At 37.2% G+C, this 25,371-nt stretch overlaps 1 protein-coding gene across 7 annotated transcripts in view; it reads right to left on the minus strand.

Annotated features, from left to right (window-relative positions):
* USP3 (ubiquitin specific peptidase 3) overlaps positions 1-25,371 on the minus strand; it is a 106,452-nt gene that overhangs the window by 44,468 nt on the left and 36,613 nt on the right. For all 7 annotated transcript variants that reach the window (XM_019441856.2, XM_019441855.2, XM_019441860.2 and 4 more), the window contains 5 exons: positions 9,715-9,798; positions 7,711-7,792; positions 6,404-6,486; positions 4,001-4,114; positions 1,176-1,289 (listed from right to left, as the gene is read on the minus strand). In XM_019441856.2, coding sequence (XP_019297401.1) covers positions 1,176-1,289; positions 4,001-4,114; positions 6,404-6,486; positions 7,711-7,792; positions 9,715-9,798 — 477 coding nt within the window. The remainder of the gene's footprint in view (positions 1-1,175; positions 1,290-4,000; positions 4,115-6,403; positions 6,487-7,710; positions 7,793-9,714; positions 9,799-25,371) is intronic.

Genomic DNA, 25,371 nt, shown 5'->3' on the forward strand with positions numbered 1-25,371 from the left:
TCTCTCTGCCCCTCCCCTACTTGAGCACTCTCGCTCTCTCTTTCTCTCTCTCTCTCAAAAACAAATAAACATTTAAAAATTTTCTTAAAAAATGTGGTATATATATATTATAATATATATATAATATATATATATACACACACACACACACACACACAATGTATTGTATGTATACAATATATACAATGGATTCAGCCACCAAAAAGAATGAAATCTTACCATTTGCAATGATGTGGATGGAGCTAGAATGTGTTATGCTAAGTGAAATAAATTAATCAGAGAAGGACAAATACCATATGATTTCACTCATATTTAGAATTTAAGAAACAAAGCAGATGAACATATGGGAGGGAGGCAGTAAGAGAAGAGAGGGAAACAAACCACAAAAGACTCTTAATGATAGCGAACAAACTATGGGTTGATGGAGGAGGGTGGGAGACAGGCTAGATGGGTGATGGGTACTAAGGAGGGCACCTGCTGTGAGGAATACTGAGTGCTGTATGTAAGTGATGAATCACTGACTTCTACTCCAAAGCCAATACTTCACTGTATGTTGGTTAACAAAAATTTAAATTAAAAAAAAATTTTTTTTTTTGAAAGAATCAAGGAAATTTTGTCCAGTATGTTTTCCTAGAGCACCTAAGTTATTTATAAGGGCTTTGTTTTCAGAACAAAATATCCTACTCCCTGTGTGTGTGTGTGTGTGTGTGTGTGTGTGTGTGTGTGTGTGTGAAAAAGAGTGCATGAGAACATGTGTGCACCAGCAGGGGAGGGGCAGAAAGAGAGAGGGAGAAAGAGAATCCCAAGCAGGCTCTGTGGTGTCAAGGTGTCAATGTCATGTTAGTGCAGAGCCCGACCCAGGGCTTGATCTCGTGAACCGTGAGATCATGACTTGAGCCAAAACCAAGAGTCAGACACTTAACGGAATTAGCCACCCAGGCACTGCCCTTACCCTTTACCCTTTGTTAAAGTCATTTTTAATGTCTATATATTATTTAAACATACACATTTGTCTAGTCAAATGATCCAACTCTTGTTCTTCTCATTTTAATAACAAAACAAAATAAAGCCAGTCTTTATTATTTAGAATACCACCGCTTCATAGGAAATTGTTCCAGGAATAGTATGAAGACTAATATTGATTTTTAAAATATGCTTCATTAAGTAATACTTACCTAAAATTTGGCATGATCTTCCAAACAACGTAAAATAAGGACTCTGGGCTAAATGCAGTCTGGCTACCTTGCCATAAAGCACAGAGTGTCTTTCTAAACTCTTCGACCAAAGACCTGGAAAAGAAGAAAGTGAGAGGCTACTATTTCAATGCATAATGTCCAACTGGCTACAACTCATAATAAAAGTGAAAACATATATGCTTAACTTGGATGTAAATTAAAAAAAATAAATATATTAAAAAAAATGAAAACATAAAAAGGGTTTGGTTTCTTCTAACCTAATTCTGACAGTTAAGTAAGAGCATCTCAAAAACCCACATAAAGAGCAGCAATTATAGACAAAACCAGGTTTTTTGAACCCCACAGCGAACATGGAGTGTGCCAGAGTAATGGCATACTTGTACAATAAAGCAATAGAGAAGTTACAAATTACTTCAAAATGTACATTTTTAAAAAACTTTTTAAGTTTTTAAGTAACAGAATCTCTTTCTCCATTTCCTGTAGTTTTCCTTCTTACCACTTACAAGGAGCACTTCCCAGACCTCAGTGTGTGAGAATCGGCTCATTTCTGTCTGAGACAATTCATCTGATCACGAAGCTTCAACACTCAGCTCTACACCATGACTCCCAAATCCAAATCTAAAAGCCAGATTCTCTCATGACCACATTTCAGTCAGGTTTTTCCAGTTTCCAAGGGGAATTTTCTTCTGAATGTCCTTTGTCACTTCAAACCCAATGTACACTAAAGCTGCTCTCTATACTCTCCCTACTACCGCCCAATAACCATTCTCTTCTCTCATAGGAACAGAACTTCCAATTTTTGCTTGGTGTAAGAACTCCTGGAATAAAAAACTTTGAGTGTGTTCAACTTCTGAGAAATTTCCTTAAAGAGAAAGAGTAGTCGTCATTAATCCCTTCCTTCTTCCTTCTAGCTGGAAGGACAAAATGGTGGCGATCCAGCACCACTCTGAACTATGTGGATGACAGCCCTACCCTAGGGTTGGTGGAACAGAAAGCTACAAGGAGCACGATGATGGTGTCAAACAGCCCTAGAGGGATAATCTCTAACTTTTACACGAGAAAATAAACAACGGTTGTTTAAGTCACTATTAATTTTGTTTTCCTATGCAGGTAGCTAGAATGAAACACCTCCAATAACCAGTTAAACTGAAACATCACCAAACAACTTCAATACCTGTGTCTGTCAATACACCTACCATCCTCACAGATACCTGACTGGTTTCTCAGAGTATCTCACTAATAGCTCAACCTTTGTCATCCAGTAGTGTGCTCACAAACCATATTTTTTGCTTCCTAGTACCTGAACCTTCTTCCTGTATTTGAGGAATTCCCCACGTTAAGAGTCTGGGTAAGAGTCAGAGCCTGCTTCCCACTATGGAAGTTGGAAAGCCCAGATACTTGCTTTCTCAAACCACCTTGCAGCCAGCACTCAGGTACATGGCCTGGGTCCTGCCTATTTGAAGCAGAAGTTAGTGAGGCGAAGAAGCTGGGGCAGTGGCAAATTCCTTCTGGTGACAAAGAACATCACCTGGAGTACAGAGGCAGCAATAATAGCAGAAACCGCAGCATTCACCCAGCACTCAACTCCAGCAGTGCTGGCAACAGGAACTCTGGTGTCACAATGGGAAGTGTGTTAGAGGACAGTAATATCCTTATGGGATAGTTCCATGGGGTGATCGTGGCTATGGTTCTGGATGTCTAGATGCCAGACCTGATTTTCCACCCATCCAGTAATAGCTTACCAACAGACTTTGAATAAATTCTTTTTCTGCCTAAGATGGCCAGAGATAATTTCTGCAATTTATAACTAAACCCTAAATGACACTAATGCATCAAGTACTACTCATACGTCCTTAATTTTTCTGAAAATGTATTTTTTCCTCCTTATTTCACTGCTATCCCCTCCAACCCAAATACTATAAAGTGTGAAGTCTCCTTGAATGCAGGCATTTTTCCAGTTCATTCTATATGCTGCTAGCAAAGTAAACTCTTAAAGACATCACTTATAGTGGTATGACTACTCCCTACTCCAATGCCTGGCTCTAAAGTTCCCTGGTATTTTGGCTCTATGCAAACTGTACACTATTCTAACATGTTCTATCGTAATTTCCCTGAGCCTCTTAAGCAGAATAATGTCAGATCGTAAAATGGTTTTTCAGAATGTGTGGGGATGGGGTGTGTGGGAGCAGGAATGGGCAGGCAGAAAGAATATTACGTTAAAATATATACCAATTATAAATCATAGCCTTATTTCAGTAATGTTAAAATATGAAAAAATGTGCCCACTGATAATAGATAATAGAGATTATCTGAACCCCAAATAGAGCACAGCTGCACTGAATTTGCATACATATCGGTTCTCAATAATCATTTGTCAATTTTCCCTTCTCCGTGTCAACTAAAAATTGATTGCATTGCCCCATAATTAATGTGAGGACTACAAATTAATTTTATTAGCCAAAAGAGGTTTATCTACTATTATAAGACAAATCAACTCACAAAGGCTAATGATATTCATGCTGGTCTAAACCTAGAACTGTGTTTCATATATAGATATCAATTTGAGAGCTCAAATCCACAAAGACTTAATAAGTAGAGAGCTAAATTTATCCTCCCATTAGGTAAACAGAAATAAAAGAATTCCAACAATTATTAAGATTACCAGCTACATACTTAAACACAATTTTTAGAAGAGTGTTTTAAAATGTATGTGCCTATTAACTCACATAATGAAATGGAAATCACCGGTAAGAGTCACTTGTTTTGTAGCTCAAAGCCAGAAAGGACATATTCTTAGAACTCACACATTGTTATCCCCTTGGCTCCTGGTGTGGTATGTTCGCCTTCCTGCTGTTTTCCCATTCCTTAACTCCACAGCGGGCAGTTCTTTGAAATAACAGCAAAACTGCTCAATGTTACTATTTTAAAAGGAAGGGAAGAAAATTATTTAAAAAAAAAAAAGAAAAGAAAAAAAAGAATTTACTAGGACTGTAAAGAAAGTTGTATAAAACCCACATGTGAATTTTGAAACTGTGATTTCACTTTCTCAAGAAATTGCTTTGAGTTTCCTCATTAAGTTTCTTCATTTACTCTAAGAAAACAGTATTAACAGATGACTTTGTAGAAATGAACAAAGAGCTTAAAGCAAAATCTCTTTAAAAAAAAATTCCTCACTTCTGGGGTGCCTGGCTGGCTCAGTTGGAACAGCATGTGACTCTTAATCTCAGGGCTGTGAGTTCAAGCCCACATTGGGTGCAGACATTACTCATATAAATAAAACTTTAAAAAATGTTTCATTATATCCTCAATTCCCCTCCCCCAAAGGTTGTCACCATTTTTTTGGGGGGGGGGGGCCTGTTTCCAGGTATTCAATAATTTCCTCAAATAAAAACAAACCATGAAACCAACCATATTGTTTAGATATACAGTACAGAGTAATAAGGAGAATTCTGCAGTGATTTGAGTTTCTTGTTTGAAAAAAACTAGAGAAGTCAAGAGAAAGTATCTTTAAGGTGGGACCAAGTATGATTTCTGTTCCTTATTATTAGCAAGGTGGCCTTAGGAAGATAATTTATTCTGGCCTTTGATGGCACATTAAAATCTACAAGTATATGGCTTTCAAAATAATTTCTTCTATATAACTGAGGTCAACCTTGTTGGGTATTTTATTTTTACTACTTATCTTACACTTTAAAGATCTTCTAAACATCTGATCTTATGATCATATTTAAGACTCAACTAATGGGGGGGCAGGGTACCTGGATGGCTCAGTCGGTTAGGCATCTGACTTTGGCTCAGGGCATGATCTTGCGGTCCGTGAGTTCAAGCCCTGCGTTGGGCTCTGTGCTGACAGCTCAGAGCCTGTTTCAGATTCTGTCTCCTTCTCTCTCTGCCCCTCCCCCGCTCGTGCTTGGTCTCCTTTTCTCTCAAAAATAAATAAATAAATAGGGGCATCTGGGTGGCTCAGTTGGTTAAGCGTCCAACTTCAGCTCAGATCATGATCACACAGCTGGTGAGTTCAAGCCCCACGTCCAACTCTGTGCTAACAAGCTCAGAGCCTGGAGCCTGCTACCGATTCTGTCTGTCTGTCTCTCTCTCTCTCTGCCCCTCCTCCGCTCACACTGTCTCTCAAAAAATGAATAAATGTAAAAAAAAAAAAAAAAAGTTAAATAATTAATTAAATAAATAAATAACATAAGACTCCCCTAGGTGGCTCAGCTGGTTGAGCCTCCAACTCTTGATTTCAGTTCGGGTCATGATCCCAGGGTCATGGGATTGAGCTTAGGATTCTGTCTCTTTCCCTCTGCCCCTCTCTCCTGCTCATGCACTCTCTCTTAAAAAAAAAAAAAAAAAAAAAAGACTCAACTATAATCAGATTCAACTCTGAACAAGGTTCCCTATAATCCTGGGGTCTGCATACTACAGCCCACAGGCCAAATCTGATCCTGGGCCAGTGACCTTTTACATTTAAAAAAATTTTATTTAATGTTTATTTATTTTTGAGAGAGAGAGAGAGAGAGAGAGAGAGAGAGAGGGAGGGAGGGAGGGAGGGAGGGAGGAAGGGGGAGGGAGGGAGAGAGGGAAAAGGAGGCAGCCAGGGAGGAAGGGAGGAAGGGCGGGGAGGAGCAGAGAGAGAGGGAGACACAAATCTGAAACAGGCTCCAGGCTCTGAGCCGTCAGCATAGAGCCTGATGCAGGGCTCAAACTCATGAAATGTGAGATCATGACTTCAGCTGAAGTCTGATGGTTAACAGACTGAACGATCCAGGCTCCCCACCAAGCTTTTACATTTTTAAAGAGATGTTTATAAAGGGTTGGGGTAGAAGAGAGGGGGAAGAGAAGAAGATATGAGACACTGTGTGTGGGATGCAAAGACTGAAGTATTTACTATCTGGCCATTTACTGAAAAAGTTTTCTGACCTCTGCTCTAGTTCATTCAAGAAGCAACAGTATATAAATAATGACAACTAACAGTTACTTACTGCTAGACACTGTTCTAAACACTTTATATAAATTATATTATTTAATCTTCCCAACCATCCTATGAGGCAGAACTATTAACCTCAATTTTACTGATGAGGAAACTAAGGCACAGGGAAATGAGATAACATGCCACATGACTAGAGTTAGTGGCAGAGATAAAATCTGAAGCCTGAGCCTTTGCTCCTAACCGTTTTGCTAGAAACTAACTCTGATCTGAACATTACCTGAGTGACTGAAGGATGGCATTCATGAAACAGGTGTTCCCCAAATTCCGAAGGCCTGTGGCACAAATGCCAGTGGTGCTTCCCTGTAAAATGGGATAAGAAAAGGCCATCAGCAATACCAAGAGAAGGCTGTGTCAGACATCAAAGCAAAGGCCTATATTTGAAACTCTAGCATCAAACCAATTTGGAATTGGTCCTTTTTTGTCCAATGAATATTTCAAACTCTCGTTCTACTCTCTAAGTATCCAGATATTTTTAAAAGCCTACTTTTGATCCTGGGATTGTTCTCAATGGAAGTACCCCGTGGAAGCTTATATGGAAATCAGCATTAATAAATACCATGGAGTACATGATATAAAAACCAGGAAGATCCTTAAATGAAATAAAGTTTTAAGACTGAATGCTTTTACAAGATTTTATTAAAACTACTACAAATTGAAAAATATAAACATATACACCTCAAATAAATCTGTCCCCAAACTTTTAACTTTAAGCCATGCATAAAAGACCAATACATGTATTCCTAGCAACAGGATATCAGTCTTTAAAACGCTACCTGAATTTCCCTTAAAGACCAAGGCTGTGTTTTCTGATTAACTCTACAAATGCACCGTGACATCTAAATATTACACCTGAGAAGTGAATCTACCAATCCAACACAAAATCTCTCTGCCCATAACTCAGATGGCCAGGGAACACTTGAAGCTCTTTATCGCACAAAATCATAACACTTCAATTAAGTGCACGTCTAAACATAACTAGCATGACAGCAGAGAGGCAGGTGTAGGGCAAAATTACTGATGTATTTGTAAGTATTTAGCGACCGTTAAATTTTTTTAATGTATTCATGGCTCATACATCTGGTAACAGATGGTTACCAGAATGAGGAAGCATATTCTTTCATGACAGACTTTTATTAATGAAGTCCTAAGAAACAAAACTTACCAAAACCTCAGACCCATAGAATTTGCACTTAGGACCTTTAACAGAAGGAAGCAAAGAACTTTGGGATCTTCAGGAAAAGAGTAATAAAATACATGACTAGGCTTCCAGAATGAACACTTGCTAAGGGAGAGGAACACAGTAGTAATCCTGATGGAAGGAAGGCACTGACAGATGGACTCACTGGGGTATTCAGTCACATCAAGAATCATTAGTACAAGTGGCAAACATTTCGTAAAATATTCCAAATCCAAGGCATACATTTATGAAAGTTCATAAGGACCAACATTAGTGTTAGAGATGTAACAAAAACAGTGACTAGGTCTAAACCAATTCCTACATTTGCATAAATTTTAATTACTTACATTTACTTTTAATAACTTGGTGTTTAGTGACGAATTTTCCAAAAGTTTTCTTTTCCTGTGCCTGTCAGCCGTGAAAGCGGAGCTGTTAAAACAAAAACAGATAGTAAAAAAGACACTGACACACACATACTACACAGCCTGTACTTCCGCCTCTAATCCTAGATGGGGCTTCTGTTGCTCTCTTCAGATTACAAGAAGGGAGGAAGCCCTTGAAATGAGAGGGGCCAAGGAGTACTTAAACTCCAAGTATTTTAACTAGTTGAGATTTTAAAGAAATCAATTCTTCCCTTATCAGCTTTATAATCTATTTAGTCAGTAAGACATGCATAAAGACTTCAGTTAATGAAAACTATACCGTGTTTTACTCAAAGACCTCAGGCTATTTTCTCTCATTATATGATTTAAAAATATTGTATTGCCTTTACATTTAAGTTTCCTAAGGGACACCTAGTTTTGGTATGTTCATACAACAGCTTTTAATATCAACTGTCAAAATAAAATAAATGGTACCTGATGACTAGGGGTGATTTGTACAAATTTCACTAGCATCAGCAGCCATTCCAGAGCCATTTCTATTCGTACAGCTTCAAAGCCATCACTGTTTAATTTCTGTTTATTGCTTCAATTTTGGATTCAGGGAATTTTATCTGAATAACAACCTATCTTGCTAGAGCTAAAAAATTCTATTCACATAAGTACTGTAATTTCTTTATGATGGTAAAGCATTTCACAAGTTACTGTAATTTCAAGTGACACAGCCCCTCACAAAAGAGGAAAAGAAGAGGGGCGCCTGGGTGGCTCAGCTGGTTGAGCATCCGACTTCGGCTCAGGTCATGGTCTCACTGTCCGTGAGTTCGAGCCCCGCATCAGGCTCTGTGCTGACAGCTCAGAGCCTGGAGCTTGCTTTGGATTCTGTGTCTCCCTCTCTCTCTGTCCTTCACCTGCTCGTGCTCTGTCCCTCTCTTTGTCTCTCAAAAATAAATAAACATTAAAAAAAATAAAAAAAAAAGAGGAAAAGAAGAAAATAAGATCTTGTGCTATCATACAGGTGCAAAGGGACAATAATATAACAAACCTAATTTCCCTTAAAAATAATGCATAAATTTTAGTGCTTCTAAGAAGACCTCATAAAACATTTGACAAGGATTTTCGAATATCAAAGGTAACTCTATAATGATTTTCTATCATTTTATGTCCTTTCCTTACACCTCCAAAATTCCCCTTGCAAATAAATTGAGTAGCTTATAAATTGATGGGTAATAACTTTTTTTTTTTAATTTTATTTTTTAAAATTTACATCCAAATTAGTTAGCATATAGTGCAACAATGATTTCAGGAGTAGAGTCCTTGATGCCCCTTACCCATTTAGCCCATCCCCCCTCCCACAACCCCTCCAGTAACCCTGTTTGTTCTCCATATTTATGAGTCTCTTCTGTTTTGTCCCCCTCCCTGTTTTTATATTATTTTTGCTTCCCTTCCCTTATGTTCAACTGTTCTGTGTCTTAAAGTCCTCATATGAGTGAAGTCATATGATATTTGCCTTTCTCTGACTAATTTTGCTTAGCATAATACCCTCCAGTTCCATCCACGTAGTTGCAAATGGCAAGATTTCATTCTTTTTGACTGCCGAGTAATACTCCATTGTGTGTATGTATATATGTATATATGTATATATGTATATATGCATATATGTATATATGTATATATGTGTGTGTGGACATACATACGTACACTGATGGGTAATAACTTAAAAAAAGGCTCATGGACTCTTGGCTATAACTTATGATAAATATTAAATGAAATAAATGCTCATTTATGACCATTAACTATGGGCACAGTCTCAGATATCCAAAGTAAACCCAAAGTTTACTTCACTAACATTTCAATCACACTAAAAACATGATGGAAGTTATGGAACTCATTAAGACAAATCCCACTCAAAAATTCTAAACAACCCCTCAACCCCATTCTATCTCCCTTCCTTTCCCAAAGCCTATTACTTACTTTTCCAAGTTCTGTAAGTGTTCTCTGACTTTCTGTACCAGTCCCAGCTTGGTGTCATTAACCACAAAATCATCACAGCGATAACTGCAAGAAAAATATTAATCAATGTGTGTAAAGAGCTTGAGGAAACCACAGCAATGAAATCACTAAAAGGCCTGGCTGCTGCCAAGATGATCACATGGCTCTGCAGGCAGTTACTGTCAGTGGTAAGTTTAAAGAGAACTTGGAATCCACAATGGAATGTTTTTTTTTTTTTTTTTTTTTTGTTTTTTTTTTTTTTTTAATTTTTTTTTTTTTCAACGTTTTTTATTTATTTTTGGGACAGAGAGAGACAGAGCATGAACGGGGGAGGGGCAGAGAGAGAGGGAGACACAGAATCGGAAACAGGCTCCAGGCTCCGAGCCATCAGCCCAGAGCCTGACGCGGGGCTCGAACTCACGGACCGCGAGATCGTGACCTGGCTGAAGTCGGACGCTTAACCGACTGCGCCACCCAGGCGCCCCCACAATGGAATGTTTTTAAAAACCTTTTAAAAAAAAGCCATGCAGGCAATGATCACTAGCTTCTTTTCACATTTTTACTCAAAAGCTCTTCAATTTCTCCTTCAAAAACAAAATAAGCTGCTACAGGTGTTACATTCTTTTTAGTGGTGCATAATACACAGAAAATAAAAAGCACCAAGTCGATTCACATAGCCTCAAGCCTAAAGCTTTCAGGTGATATTTCCCAACTCAAAATAATGGGAATTTGCAGGGAGGAAAGATTTAAGTGAAGAATAGGGAAAAGGTAGGGATAAATTAAAAACAAAAAAACTAAACTAAAAGATATACATTTAAAACAATTTAACTAAAATAAACTGAATTCAGATGGTTGAGAAGAATCTTCATTCTGAGGTGCTAGAAAACAAAAATAAACAGCAGCTACACCTTTTAGGAAACTGATAACTGCTTTGAAGAAAGATGTTAAGGTGTTCTTTAAAACTGATACTGTGAGGGGCACCTGGGTGGCTTAGCTAGTTGAACATCCAACTCTCTATTTCAGCTCAGGTCATGATCTCATAGTCATGAGTTCGAGCCCCACGTTCGGCTCCATACTGAGTATGGAACCTGCTTGGGATTTTCTCCCTCCCTCTCTTCTGCCCCTCCCCCACATGCACTTTCTCTCTCAAAAAAAAAATCAACACTGTTAAAAATTAAGAAACAAAACAGACATTGTGTGTGTTTGTAGCAAGTCAGTAAGCAATTACAAGGACTCATATGTAATAGACATTACCTTGTACATTAGCATTTAATTTTTTTCCTGGAATAAAGCCAATTTTAACAACAACAACAAAAAACCTTACAAGCTAGTACCAATATGTTCTTTTGAATAGCAGCTTTGTATAAAACCACTATTTTAACTACCAAAGAATAATGACAATAATGCTGCCATTCTGAGCAAATTAAACTTTGAATGCATAGCAACTAGTAAAAATTAGGTCATTTCAGCAGAATCCAAAAAATATTTCTTACATGTCTGTAATCAGTCTATAATAAAATGAGAAGAAAAGGGGGAGAGTAATGAAAAAAAAAGATTACACACACAAAAGCATGGCTTGTGTCTCTTATTTACAGAAGTTAAAATTTCAAGTGATGCTTTTGAAAACTCTAAAATAATAATATATATGTAACTATTTAACACCCCTTCCCCCATTAACTGACTACCTATGCTGTCAATCATGAGTCTCTAATGTATTCTCCAAGTTTCCTAACATGTACACAAACAGCAAAAGCTACCTTTTACATCCTGGAGTGTTTTTCTATGACCAAAGAACCAGCAATGGCAGGAGAATAATTCTTTATCAGTTTTATGATAAAAACATAAAAAGTTAAATTAGCGAAAAGGTTTACTTCCTTGCTTCTTCTCAGCATAAAGGTTAAGAGGGTTAAGGTCTACTCTGTGAATCTGGGCTTAAATCACTTGGTTCCTCCATGAAGCTTAAGCATTGACTGAAGAATCAAATTGCACTGCTACATTCTTCCTTACATTTTCATTTTATGTTTACATAAATTTATGCATGTATTACAAATAAAATACTCAGTATTAAAAACAAAAACAATGTTAAATGCTAGTGTTCAACTGGGGAGCAACGTCTAAGAGTAAATTTAGATCACTTTTCATATATTTACCCTAAGCCATAATATCTAATAATATCTAACTGGAAACTCTAACCTCTACAAAAAAGTTGTTGTTCTGTTTAAACAAACTATGTCCAGTTAAACTAAATAACTGGGTTTTTTTTCTTATTAAAGTAATTCTTTTTGGTGTAATATGGCTTTAGCCTAGAATATAAAATAACATTTGTTAAAGTAACACTTTCATATACTGAAATATAGATTTACTTATGCTTTTGCTCCATTCTAAATAAATCTGGCTTAACTGGATATAGTTGCTTCATCTCTCTGAACTTTCATCATTAAAGTAAGTAAGGTGCCGGGTGCCTGGGTGGCTCAGTCCGTTAAGCATCCGACTTCAGCTCAGGTCATGATCTCCCAGTTGGTGAGTTCGAGCCCCGTGTCGGGTTCTATGCTGATGGCTCAGAACCTGGAGCCTTCTTCAGATTTTGTCTCCCCTTTTCTGCCTCCCCCCTGCTCGTACTGTCTCTCTTTCTCTCAAAAATAAACATTAAAAAAAATTAAATAAGTTGCTCAAGACTCTACAGCTGTGCTAATGTGACTGATGCAACTGAATAACTGAATTTTAATTTTTAAAAAATTCTAACTGATACAAAATTTCACTTAACATCTAAAGTATTTTTACAGGGGCACCTGGGTGGCGCAGTCGGTTGGGCATCCGACTTCAGCCAGGTCACGATCTCGCAGTCCGTGGGTTCGAGCCCCGCGTCAGGCTCTGGGCTGATGGCTCGGAGCCTGGAGCCTGTTTCCGATTCTGTGTCCCCCTCTCTCTCTGCCCCTCCCCCATTCATGCTCTGTCTCTCTCTGTCCCAAAAATAAATAAAAAACGTTGAAAAAAAAAATTTAAAGTATTTTTACAAAATACTTTTCCACTAAACACAATTTTATGGTTTTGGTAAAACTATGTTTCATTTTTATTATTACATCACATGATGGGTGCATGTGTCATTTCTAGTATTATGCATTAGCATATTACCAATCTGGTTTATGTCAACAGAATGGTTGAGTTCGTTATTTTTCTATGCAACAATGCAGCACTGCAATGTTTATGTGAATATTTTATACAGACAGCAGAGTTACTGTTATGTAAACAGTAATTGATAGTTAAGTTGAAATACTTATTTTAACTATAATAAAATTTTTTTTCTAGCTTAAAAATTATGAAAAAAATTTTAACTTTCACATGAAGGCACACTAATGAGGCAGTATCAAGTAGAGAAGTTATGTCACAAATTTTACAAAGGATGGCAATTACAATTTGTTACAGCAGAGCAAAATGAATGTTATATTAAAAAAGGTTTCAAGATAATGGAGTAGACAATATTAAGAGTCACCTTCAGCAAATGCATATTCATTTAATAAGAAGTTGCCTCTCAACAGACAAAACTTAAAGCAGTTCATGAAATAGAATTATACAACAAAAAAATGTCTCAATGATTAGTAAAGGATCTGAGCTTATAATTTTGGCCAACTATAAAATGGCCTAGATTCTTGCTCAAGAAAGAAAACCATTTTTAGAAGAAGAGATAAAAAAAAAATTGTCATTTCATTAAGGGAATTAGGATTTAAAATTCGAGGAAAAGATTAAAAAGAGATTTTACAAAATGTGAAAGTTTTTTTTTTTTTCTAAGAGAGAAATAATCTTAAGCATCCTCCACGCGTGGCACAGAACCTGATGTAGGGCTCAATTCCACAATCCTGGGATCATGACCTGAGCCAAAATCAAGAGTTGGACACTTAACCAATTGAGCCACCCAGGCACCCCCAAAATGTAAAAGATCTTAAATTGACCCACCAAGCGTCAGTGAATAAAGGACTTTTCTAACAATTAAAGTCAATCAATTCAACATCTGAAAAATTGCAAGTACTTTTATTTTTAGCTTTACATGAGTTTCACAAGAGATACTGACCAATTAATACTGTGGGTATGTTTTGTCTCAAACGACTGTAGATAGGAAAAAGTTTCTATCAAGACAGACAACGGGCCAGCTATGTGAGATCAAAAATCTGAATTTATGGGGCACCTGGGTGGCTCAGTTGGTTAAGCATCCTTTTCTTGATCTTGGCTCAGGTCATGATCTCATGGTTCGTGGGTTTGAGCCTCGCATCAGGTTCTGCAGTGATGGTGCAGAGCCTGCTTGGGATTCTCTCTCCCCTCTCTATCTGCCCCTACCCCACTCACACTCGGTCTCTCTCAAAACAGTAAACTTAAAAAAATTTTTTTTACTATAAAAAATTTACTAAAATTCCCTTGTATTTATTCCACTGTATGATACATATTGAAAATATTTGTGTTCTGAAGGAGACTGTATCATGGATGTGGTTATTAAAATTGTTCAGTATATATGTGCAAATGCTATGCATCATCACCAATTTATGAAATTGGTTTTCAAAAAAATTTTTTAATGTTTATTTTTGAGAGAGAAAGAGACAGAGCACAAGTGGGGGAGGGGCAGAGAGAGAGGGAGACAGAATCTGAAGCAGGCTCCAGGTTCTGAGCTGTCTGCACAGAGTCGGATGCAGGCTCGGACTCATGAACTGTGAGATTATAACCTGAGCTGAAGATGGACACTCAACCAACGGAGCCACAGGCACCCCTAGAATCTACTTTTTTTAACTGCAATTTTTATAGAAGTCAAGCAAAGCATTTCTAATGAAAATTTAGCATCTGAATGGAGATGTGCTGTAAGTGTAAGATATACACTGGATTTGGAAGGTTTCATGTAAAAATAAGAATACAAACGATCTCTAATTTTATGGTGATTACATGTTGACACATTATTTGAACAAGTGGGTTACATAAAATATACAATTAAAATCAATTCACCTATTTCTTCTACTTTAATGTGATTATTAGGAAAGTTTAAATTACATGTATGACTTGTATTATTTCTGGTGGTAGCACTGCTAATCTAAAGGGTATCTAGGACATTACCCACTCTAATACTCCATATTACTACCCAATATCATAAAGGGGTAACAAATTTAACTTTATTGAACTATAAGAAATCATTTTTGTTTTGTCTGGTGTTGTTTTCACTGGTTTGAAACTTTTTTTAATGTTTTCACAACTGCCCCTATTTCTCAAGAGCCAATTTTAGGTTTTCTTACAGTCACTAAGGACACTTATCTTTAAGATTATAATTTTTATACTCTCTGAATTTACCACATGGTTTGATAACTGAAATAATTTACCACTATTATTTGATGATGATGATGATGATGATGATGACGACGACGACATTTTGAAAGGAAAGCACCTACTTCTATAGGTCAAAACTTCTAAGAGTGCCTGGCATGTGGCAGAGATCAATAATTGTTAGTTTCCTTCCTCTGTGTAACCAAGAGCTGCCTCACAGCACAGTCTTCTCTACCTGCCCCAACTCCTTTTGATTTCTTCTTCCTCCCTGACCCAGAGGTCAAAAGATAACAAGTAGCAAAAGTAGGATATAAATGAGAATTTAAATGTTGTCTGGTTGCCTTAGTCCTAGCTGAAGACACTGCTTTCAAACTGGAAACTATCCCACTAATATTGGTATTAAAAAGTCCCAAGGCAAACAGAAGGATTTAAAGTAAACAAGTTCTGGGGTGCCTGGGTGGCTCAGTCAGTTAAGCATCCAACTCTTGATCTTGGTTCAGGTCATGATCTCATGGTTTGTGAGTTCCAGCCCTGTGTTAGGCTCTGCACTGACAGTGCGGAGCCTGCTTCGGATTCTTCTCTCCCTCTCTCTACTCCTCTCCCCCCAAATAAATAAGCTTAAAACAAAAAAAAGTAAACAAGTTCTAAACATCTCTTCTGGAGGCGCCTGGGCAGCTCAGTCTGTTAAGCAGTCAGGTCATGATCTCAAAGTTTGTGGGTTCAAGCCCTGCATCAGGCTCTACAGTGTCAGCGCAGAGCCCACTTTGGATCCTCTCTCTGCCATCCCCCACCCCTGCTCCTTCCCTGCCTGTGTGCTCTCTCTCTCTCTCAAAAATAAATACACATGAAAAAATATATTAAAAAAAATAAAATTTAAACATCTCTTCTGGTTTACAACTGTGTTGAAGCCAATCGGTCAGAATTATACTTACCTCAAACACCTAAAAAAAAACAAAAACAAAAACAAAAAAAAACCAGCCACTCTCCTTGGTTTTCCCTTCAAGAAGATTATGTCAGAAAAAGAAGTACAAAAAAGTACTTAACTTGTAGGATGGGTTTCAAAAGCTTGTAGATTGGTCCTCTGAAACTCGGAAGCTTTTCCCATTTTGAAATAAATGTTATAAAATATGGTTAAATGTCATAAGGTGAACATACACCTGGCTCACAAAATGTAGTTGAAATAATACTATAAAGAGTTGTATTCTTCTTTTTCTTCTTTCTATACTGCTGTCACTGAGAAACTGTGAAAGGAGGAAGCTGGTCAGAGTTCAGGTAACTAACTTGATTAGTACTTCTCTCGAAGAGGGCCAGGGTTCAGCATCTCCTCATACACATAGGACTTCAAGTATGTAACAACACAAGTCAAGAACCACCAATATTACACGACCAATTTTTAGGTTATTAAATTTACAATTAAGAAAGTTCTTATTTAGTGATTTTAGGTGATTTTTCAAGTAAAGATAAGCTCTACTTCTTTTTTTTTTTTTTTTTTTTAATTCATCAAAGCATCACATGACTATTTCAGGCTTAGAGAAGAACTTCCAAGAAAGTACAAAGATGGCTATGAGTTCTACTTCTAATAGACTATTTGTCAGATAAGGAAAAGGTCCACTTTTGTATTTAGAAAAAGGAACTTTTTAAGAAAATGTAAGTAACTTGAGCATTAAAGATAAAAAATAACACTTAGAAATCATATCAGGCAACATATTAGTGATGTTAGATAAAGAAATAGGATATAAAAAAACAAGGCAGGAAGGGGATTGGTATCTTTATTTCTAACACCTTGAGACAAACCACACTATCATCTTGGCTACGTAAAGACTCTTCTCAAATCCAAATTCCCTCAGCCAAAAATGATCTCTAAATAGTTTCAAATTACTTTAAGCCAATAGTTAATAAAGAAATTAAGCATATAGTATGGAATTACATGTACACTGATGTTAAGATAATAATTAACTTTACTACCTTGCACTGAAAGAATATACAAGTAGCAGCTAAATTTTCATAAAAAATATGTTATTTATACTACTATATAATTAGGGAGGTAAAAAATGGATAAAATCAGAGGTTTATTTCACATTCTGCTTACTCTAATAAAGAGCAAAATAAAACTGCCCAATTTCTTGATTACATTGATTCCTTATGTGTATACTTTTAAGATTTTCATTTATTTCTAATTTCTAACATCTAATCATATCTAATCCTTTCTACTTTTCTGTTTATAAAATCTCCCCCAGATCGATCTTTTTTCTCCTCTATTTCAACTAACATTCTATTCTCTACTTTGGTTATTTCCTCTGGTATGATCTTTCCCACCCCACCCACCCCCTTATACAGTGACTTTCAAATCTACAGATAACTACAGCCAAATTAAGCTATAGTATTTGATGGTCCCACAATGTTAGCCTTACCTTCATTCTCTTCTCTCTCACCTTTCCCTCCCAATCTTCCCTTTCACTTCAGTATTACATGCTTTGCATTTAGATTTAAGCTTTCATCCCATATATATCAACTCCCTTACCTTTCTTTAATATCTTCCATGTAGGACCATTCACTTGTTTAATGACAAAAATATTCCTCACTTTTGGTCATCTCCGTATGTGCTTTCTTTCCCTGGCTTTTTTTTTTTTTTTAATTCTAACTTAAAAAAAAATTCTTTTCTTATTTTAACGTTTATTTATTTTTGAGACAGAGAGAGACAGAGCCATGAACGGGAGAGGGTCAGAGAGAGAGAGAGAGGGAGACACAGAATCTGAAACAGGCTCCAGGGTCTGAGCTGTCAGCACAGAGCCCGACGCGGGGCTTGAACTCACGAACCACGAGATCATGACCTGAGCCGAAGTCGGACGCTTAACCGACTGAGCCACCCAGGCGCCCCAATTCTAACTTTAGAAACACTTCTTTCTTCCCTATTTTCACTTCTGCACTACATGCCCCCTCTAATTCTAAAAGGCAAAACCCTCATCTATTAAGAAGAAATCTCCAAATTAGTTTCATCAGGCACCTAATCAAGTTAAAAAGTAAACCACAAAACTACCCCCAATATATTTATACGTTTGTATTAAGAAATCACATATATGTAAGTAAATCTAAATTAATGTGCATAATATAAAAAAGAAACATCTTAAAATAAGCTGGAGGTCAAATAAACTATTTGAAAATGTCCTGTTATTCATGATATCTTCACACTATGATTAAACTAATATCTCAAAGCATAATATACACAGGGTGAGATTTGACATTAATGATAATAGATACAAATTCATACTTCTTATAGCTTAAGCTTTCTGTCCAAACTTATCGGATCTGATTAGTCTGTGTTTTTATTAGATAGCCAATATTTTTATCTTCTCTTGTGTTTGATGAGCTCAGAGTGGGAAAGTCTGTTAGCTTTCCCTTTTCTTGTTCACTAGTATTTGCATTATTATCTTGCAGGGCTCATTTGGTAAAAATCTCTTGTATTATTTTTTTATTGTAAGTAGCCTCCACACACAATGTGGGGCTCGAACTCACAATCCTGAGATCAAGAGTTGCATGCTCTACCAACTGAGCCAGCCAGGTGCCCCATTTGGTAAAAATCATTTAAATAGTGTATCATGTGATGAGGGTTGACTTGGAAAAACTAAGTAAATCCATGTAACTAAGCAGACTGCAATAAACTGCAAAATGCTAAAGGTGAACAAGGGTGAGGACTCCACACACGAAGCTCTGATTCAAGACATTATGTGTACAGTTCATGACACATGACCACTTAATCTAAAGACTACCAGCAGCAGGTATATGAAATGCTGGCCAGAGCTTTTTTTTTTAATAAACTTTTTTTAAAAAGTTTATTTATTTTTGAGAGAGAAAGAGAGAACATGCAAATGAATGAGGAAGCGGCAGAGAGAGAGGGAGAGAGCCCATCAACACGGAGCTCAACTCAGGGCTCAAATCCACAAACTGTGAGATCATGACCTGAGCCAAAATCAAGAGTCTGATGATCAACTGAGCCACCCAGGAACCCCAATAAAAACATTTAATAGAAGTCCTATATTTTCTTTCATCCCCTCAAGGGCATTATTTTGGTGACTGCTGGCACTAAAAAAACTAGGTTCCTAGCACAGAGTAGGTTCTCAATGGATATTTACTGAATAAGAGCAACACATCTGCTCTTGTGATTTTTTCTGGATGCTGTTCACATTATGTTTTTATTTTTTAATGTTTATTTATTTTTGAGAAAGAGAGAGAGAGAGAGAGAGCGCAAGGGAAGGGGGGGGGAGGGGGTGTGGGGGTGTGGAGACAGAGGATCTGAGATCTGAAGCAGGCTCCAGGCTCTCAGCTGTCAGCACAGAGCCCAATGCAGGGCTCAAACTCACGTGAGATCATGACCTGAGCCAAAGTCAGACACTCAAACAACTGAGGCACCCAGACACTCCTGTTCACATTATGTTTGAAAATCATTATGCAAATTAGACTCTCAAGTAAAAATTTTGAAGGTAAAAATTTGGGGAGGAAAGGACTGCTTATAACACGGAATTTTATTCACAAAGGATCTATGTCTTTGCTTTGTGTCTTTAATACGTTTATTCCTACATATAGTTTATAGTTTTTGCCATTATGCTGGGGTTTTTTTTGTTTCTTTGATTATTTCCTTTTTTTTTTTTTAAAGTTTATTTATTTTGAGAGAGACAGAGACAGCACAAATGGGGGAGGGACAGAGAGAGAAGGAGAGACAAGAAGGCTCCACACTGCCAGTGCAGAGCTGGCTGCGGGGCTTGAACCTACGAACCATGAGATCATGACCTGAGCCAAAACTAACTGAGTCACCCAGCTGTCCCTGGGTATTTCCATTTTTGATTGATAACTGCTAATGAAGCTATTATTATTTGTATATGATATATCACCATTTCAAAATTTCTTAACTAATTCTAGTTGTTTTCTACTAAAGTTTCTGTGAATTTTCTGGGCATTCTATTATGTAATTTGAAAACAAATTTTTCCCGTTTTCCAATATTAATACTAATTATCTCATTTACTTACTATCTTACTTCAAAGGCTAGAACTGCCAAAACAATGCTAAATAATACTGACAATCATGTAAGTGATTTTTAAATATTTATTTATTTTTGAGAGAGAGAGAAAGAGCACGCGCACACAGGCAGTGGGGGAGGGGGGGTACAGTGCAGAGAGAGAGGGAGACACAGAATCCGAAGCAGGCTCCAGGCTCTGAGCCATCAGCACAGAGTCCAACATGGGGCTTGAACTCAGGAATCTTAAGATCATGACCTGAGCTGAAGTTGGATGATAAACCGACTGAGGCACTCAGGTACCCTGATCTTTTTTTTTTTTTTTCATTTTTTAACGGTTTTTAAAATTTGTGTGTGTGTGTGTGTGTGTGTGAGAGAGAGAGAGAGAGAGAGAGAGAGAGTGAGAGAGAGAGAGAGAGAGAGAATGAGAATGAGAGGGGGAGGGGCAGAGAGAGACAAGGACAGAGCTCTGAGGTGACAGCAGGTGAGTCCAAGTGGGGTTTGAACTCACAGAACTGCGAGATCATGACCTGAGCTGAACTCGGATGTTCAAAGGACTGAGCTACCCCGGCACCCCGCATGTAAATGATTATAAAAGGTATTTCTGTCTTGTTTCTGATTTAATGGAAATGGCTTTAGTACATGATGCTTCCTTTTTTTTAGTTTTTAGAAGACTGTGACATTTTAATAATTTCCTTTTGTTTCAATGTTATTAGGATTTTTAAATTCAGAAATGGCTATTTATAAATGTATTTTTGCTTGTAATGATATAATAACTGGGGGTTCTTTATGAAATACGTTGATACAAATAATAAATATGTCTGCAGACTTCACATGAAATTAATTATATAATTTTTCTTTTTGGTACATCTTGCTGGGTTATATTTGCTTTAAGTTTTAATTATCTGCAACTATTTTAATTTGTGAAACTGACTTATTTTCTTTTTGGAGTTTCTGTCAGATTTTTGTCTAAATGCTTTGAAAGATTTATAACATTAAAATATATCAATGTTAAATTGTAATAGTTTGAGGCTGAACTGTCCAAGATAATAGCTGCCAGCCACATGTGGTGATTTAAAATTATATTAATTAAAATAAAACAAAACAAAACATTCCTCAGTCCCACTGGCTACTTTTTTTTAAGTTTATTTATTTAAAAAAAAAAATTTTTTTTTTAACGTTTATTTATTTTTGAGACAGAGAGAGACAGAGCATGAACGGGGAAGGGTCAGAGAGAGGGAGACACAGAATCTGAAACAGGCTCCAGGCTCTGAGCGGTCAGCACAGAGCCTGACGCGGGGCTCAAACTCACGGAACGCGAGATCACGACCTGAGCTGAAGTCGGCCGCTTAACCGACTGAGCCACCCAGGCGCCCCAAGTTTATTTATTTTTGAGAGAGAGAATGCACACATGCGTGAGAGCAGGGGAGGAGCAGAAGGAAAGCGAGAGAATCCTAAGCAGGCTCTGTACTGTCAGCATAAAGCTTGATGTGGGGCTCTATCTCACAAAATGTGAGATCAAGACCTGAGTCAAAATCAAAAGTTGGACACTTAACCCACTGAGCCACCCAGGTGCCCTGTACTAGTCACTTTTAATTTTTATATATTTTTTAATGTTTATTCTTGAGACAGAGACACAGAGACAGAGAGGCAGAGCAGGAGAGGGGCAGAGAGAGAGGGAGACACAGAATCTGAAGCAGGCTCCAGGCTCTGAGCTGTCCGCACAGAGCCCAATGCGGGGCTCAAACTCATGAGCCATGAGATCGCGACCTGAGCTGAAGTTGGACACTTAACGTACTGAGCCATCCAGGTGCCCCTGTACTAGCCACTTTTAATTGCTCAAATGCTACCATATTTTATGGCACACATATCACACCCAAAACAGAGAAAAATTTCTCTTTCTTAACTTTAAAACTCTAAGGTTGTTTTTCCATTCCTATTAAGTGCTATTAAAGTTACAAAGATCCGTATCGCATCCTTGAAGAACTAAGAAAATACTCCCAAGCCAAACGACTCTCCACCAATCGGAAACAAGAAGCAACCATCATACAAATGAACCTGATTTTTTATGCGACAGTAAAGAAACAATCTTTTAACCTACAGCTACAAAGTGATCTTTTTTAATGCTATTTATTTTTAGAGAAAGAGAGCGCGCATGTACGAGCAGCGGAGGGGGCAGAGAGAGAGAGGGAGAGAGAATCTCAAGCAGGCAACTGTCAACGCAGAGCCTGCTAAGGAGCTCATACTCATGAAGTGTGAGATCATGAACTGAGCTGAAATCAAGAGTTGGATGGTTAATCGACTGAGCCACCCAAGTGCCCCTACAAAGTGATCTTTAAACGGTAAGTTGAGTATAATACTAATACCAAAAAATCCCCTCAAAATAAAACAAAAACTTCTATGCAAAAAGTACCCCTCAAAAAGGGCAGTAGGGGATCCAGCAATAAATTTTAAATTCCTTTTCATTCCCTTGTATAGTATTGTTATATTTGGAGGCAAATTTGATCTCTGGTTTTATTATAAGTACTAGATATGGATACAGGAAAGAAAAAAAAAAAAAAAGCTTGTAATCCAGTGACTTCATCTTTTCAAACCAAGAAAAGTTAAAACTCAAAAGAACTCATTTACATAGCAAGCTTATTTTTAAATTCTTTTATTAAATTCTAATGTATTGCCATCGAATAGGCCAATTTTGGAAAATTAGAACAATACCTGCAGAGAAAATCTATATCCTTTGTTAAAAGCAAACAAGTACTAGCTTATTAGGAAAGAGCCCTTTATGTTTTCAGAACACCTCTATTAAAAAAGTTCTTTTTAAACTTCAAAATGATTATATACACAATGGAATACTACACAGCAATGAGAAAGAATGAAATACGGCCTTTTGTAGCAACATGGATGGAATTGGAGAGTGTTATGCTAACTGAAATAAGCCATAAAGAGAAAGACAGATACCGTATGTTTTCACTCCTACGTGGATCCTGAGAAACTTAACAGAAGACCATGGGGGAGGGGAAGGGAAAAAAAAAAAAAGGTTAGAGAGGGAGGGAGCCAAACCATCAGAGGCTCTTAAAACCTGAGAACAATCTGAGGGTTGATGGGGGGTGGGAGGGAGGGGAGGGTGAGTGAGGGGTACTGAGGAGGGCACCTGTCAGGATGAGCACTGGGTGTTGTATAGAAACCAATTTGACAATGTATTTCATATTAAAATAAATAAATAAACTTCAAAATGCTGTTTTTAAATAAACAAAACTCTTCCTATTCTCTAATCTTTACATCACTGAAAATTTGTACTAAAATTATTTATAAAGATAGTCAAAAGATGTTCCCCTTTTTAATAGTCAATCACAATTTTCTTTGAGAACAATTCGGTATCAATTTAAGTCCACAAATAAGAGCTTTATTTTTACTAGTTTTAGTTAAAACTATTTGTTACAGGTGTTTAAAATCTGAAATACAAGTCTTTTTTCTAAACAAATGAATTGCTTAACATTTCATAATTATTTCCTTGTGTGAAAGAGTGCCTTAAAACATTACCTGCCAGAAAAGAAAAATTCTAGTAATTTAGTTTTAATATTCCTTTTATATTTTTGTATCCTCAGAAATTCAGTTACTGTTGATAAGGATCGGAATCGGCAAGACTATGTCAGATGTCAAAAGCTATTTGTTCAGTATTTAAAAACTATTAACTCCAAATATCTACATAAGAAATCAAAGTTCCTAATTTTAATCTTAGTTTCTTTGTGATAAAAGAACATATACCACATACAATTCCATTTTTACTGACTGGAGAGAGAAGATGGGGTGTGAGGAAAAAATAAATTACTTAAATAATAAAAGTGAACACTAGCCCTTGTGGGAGTGATTTTCATTTTTGGGGAGATTTTCATTTTTATAGAAATCTTCACTTGACTTCAAAGCTCAGTTTAGCTGACTGATCTCCTAAATGAGTAGGTCTGTGTCAAATCAAAATTACTCCTTTTGGTGTCGCTTTCCCTCTTTAGAAACAGTGACCCATTTTATGTTGTTCTGTTTGGATGATATGAACTTCTTCCAGATGTCCTGTTTATGTGAGAAGTGAAGGGAGCTATAGCAAGGTGTCCTTCTTGGGAGGTAAATAAAATAGCTCACACTTGCCATGATTTAGGTCTTCTTGGAGAAAGATTTTCCATGGCTATTCAGTCCTCCAAAATGACCAAAGGACACGATATTATAGATGTGATGTAACCTTCCCCATTTTTGGAAGATATGTAACAAAATACAAACCTCCAAACATATACTGCCCTCTCTGCACCGGACACTGAGTAGCGCGGAAGAGATGATCTGACATACGGTTCCTGCAGTCACCAAGGACATTTACAAATAACCTAATGCACAGCAGGAAATTACAAGTATCCCAAGAACTATGAGTTTAGGAGCGATTACATCTAGCTACAATAGAAGCTGGGAGGAGGGACTGGGGAGAGTTCAGTGGTTAACTTCACTGAAGGATATGCAAAGATAAGACAGGGCAGGGACTCTTGGAAAGGGGAAATAAAGATATGGCATGTTTCTCAAGAGCATGTTTCAACTTCTTTAGAGTACAGAGCACATGGAAAAGGAGCTTTAACATTAACTAAAGTAAAAAGATTTTGACCACGGTAAGAACAATAAAGTTAAAACTAATGCACCAATATTTTACCAACGAAGCAAATCATTGAGTCTAACCACAAGAAACTTATGGGCAAGGAAAATTTATAAACTGAAGTGAAATTACTGAAGTGTACTAGAAAATAACACACACACATTCATACAGAAAGAAGAAATCCTTTTTCATTTCTTTCTTAATCACACTGAGGTATGAGGAAACTTAATTTAGAGTACAGCTTTCTCAGCTTGCAACTATCACAGATTTCTTTTAAGGCATCAGTGTAATCCTGCTACAGGGTGAGTCCCTGGCATTTTGTTTTTAAACCCCCAAATGATACAGTAATGTGACCAGATGCAGTTCCCGTCCTACGTTGCAGAAGCTCTGAGTGTCCATACACTTGCAGCTCTGTATAACTTCACACAAAAGACTGGCAATTGGCCAAGAAGGCTCTGCCATGGTGTATATTCCCCAAGATCTGCCATTTAAGGGGCAGCTGGGTGGCTCAGTCAGTTAAGTGTCCGACTTCAGCTCAGGTCATGATCTCATGGTTCGTGAGTTCAAGCCCTGTGTTGGGCTCTGTGCTGACAGTACAGAGCCTGGAGCCTGCTTCAGATTCTGTGTCTCCCTCTCTCTCTCTGCCCCTCCTCAACTCACACTCGTGTCTCTCTCTCTCTCTCAAAAGTAAAAAACATTAAAAAAAATTTT

Source organism: Panthera pardus, unplaced genomic scaffold (genome assembly GCF_024362965.1).
Source record: "Panthera pardus isolate Hobbes unplaced genomic scaffold, ASM2436296v1 HiC_scaffold_24, whole genome shotgun sequence".
In the NCBI taxonomy this organism is placed as follows: domain Eukaryota; kingdom Metazoa; phylum Chordata; class Mammalia; order Carnivora; family Felidae; genus Panthera; species Panthera pardus.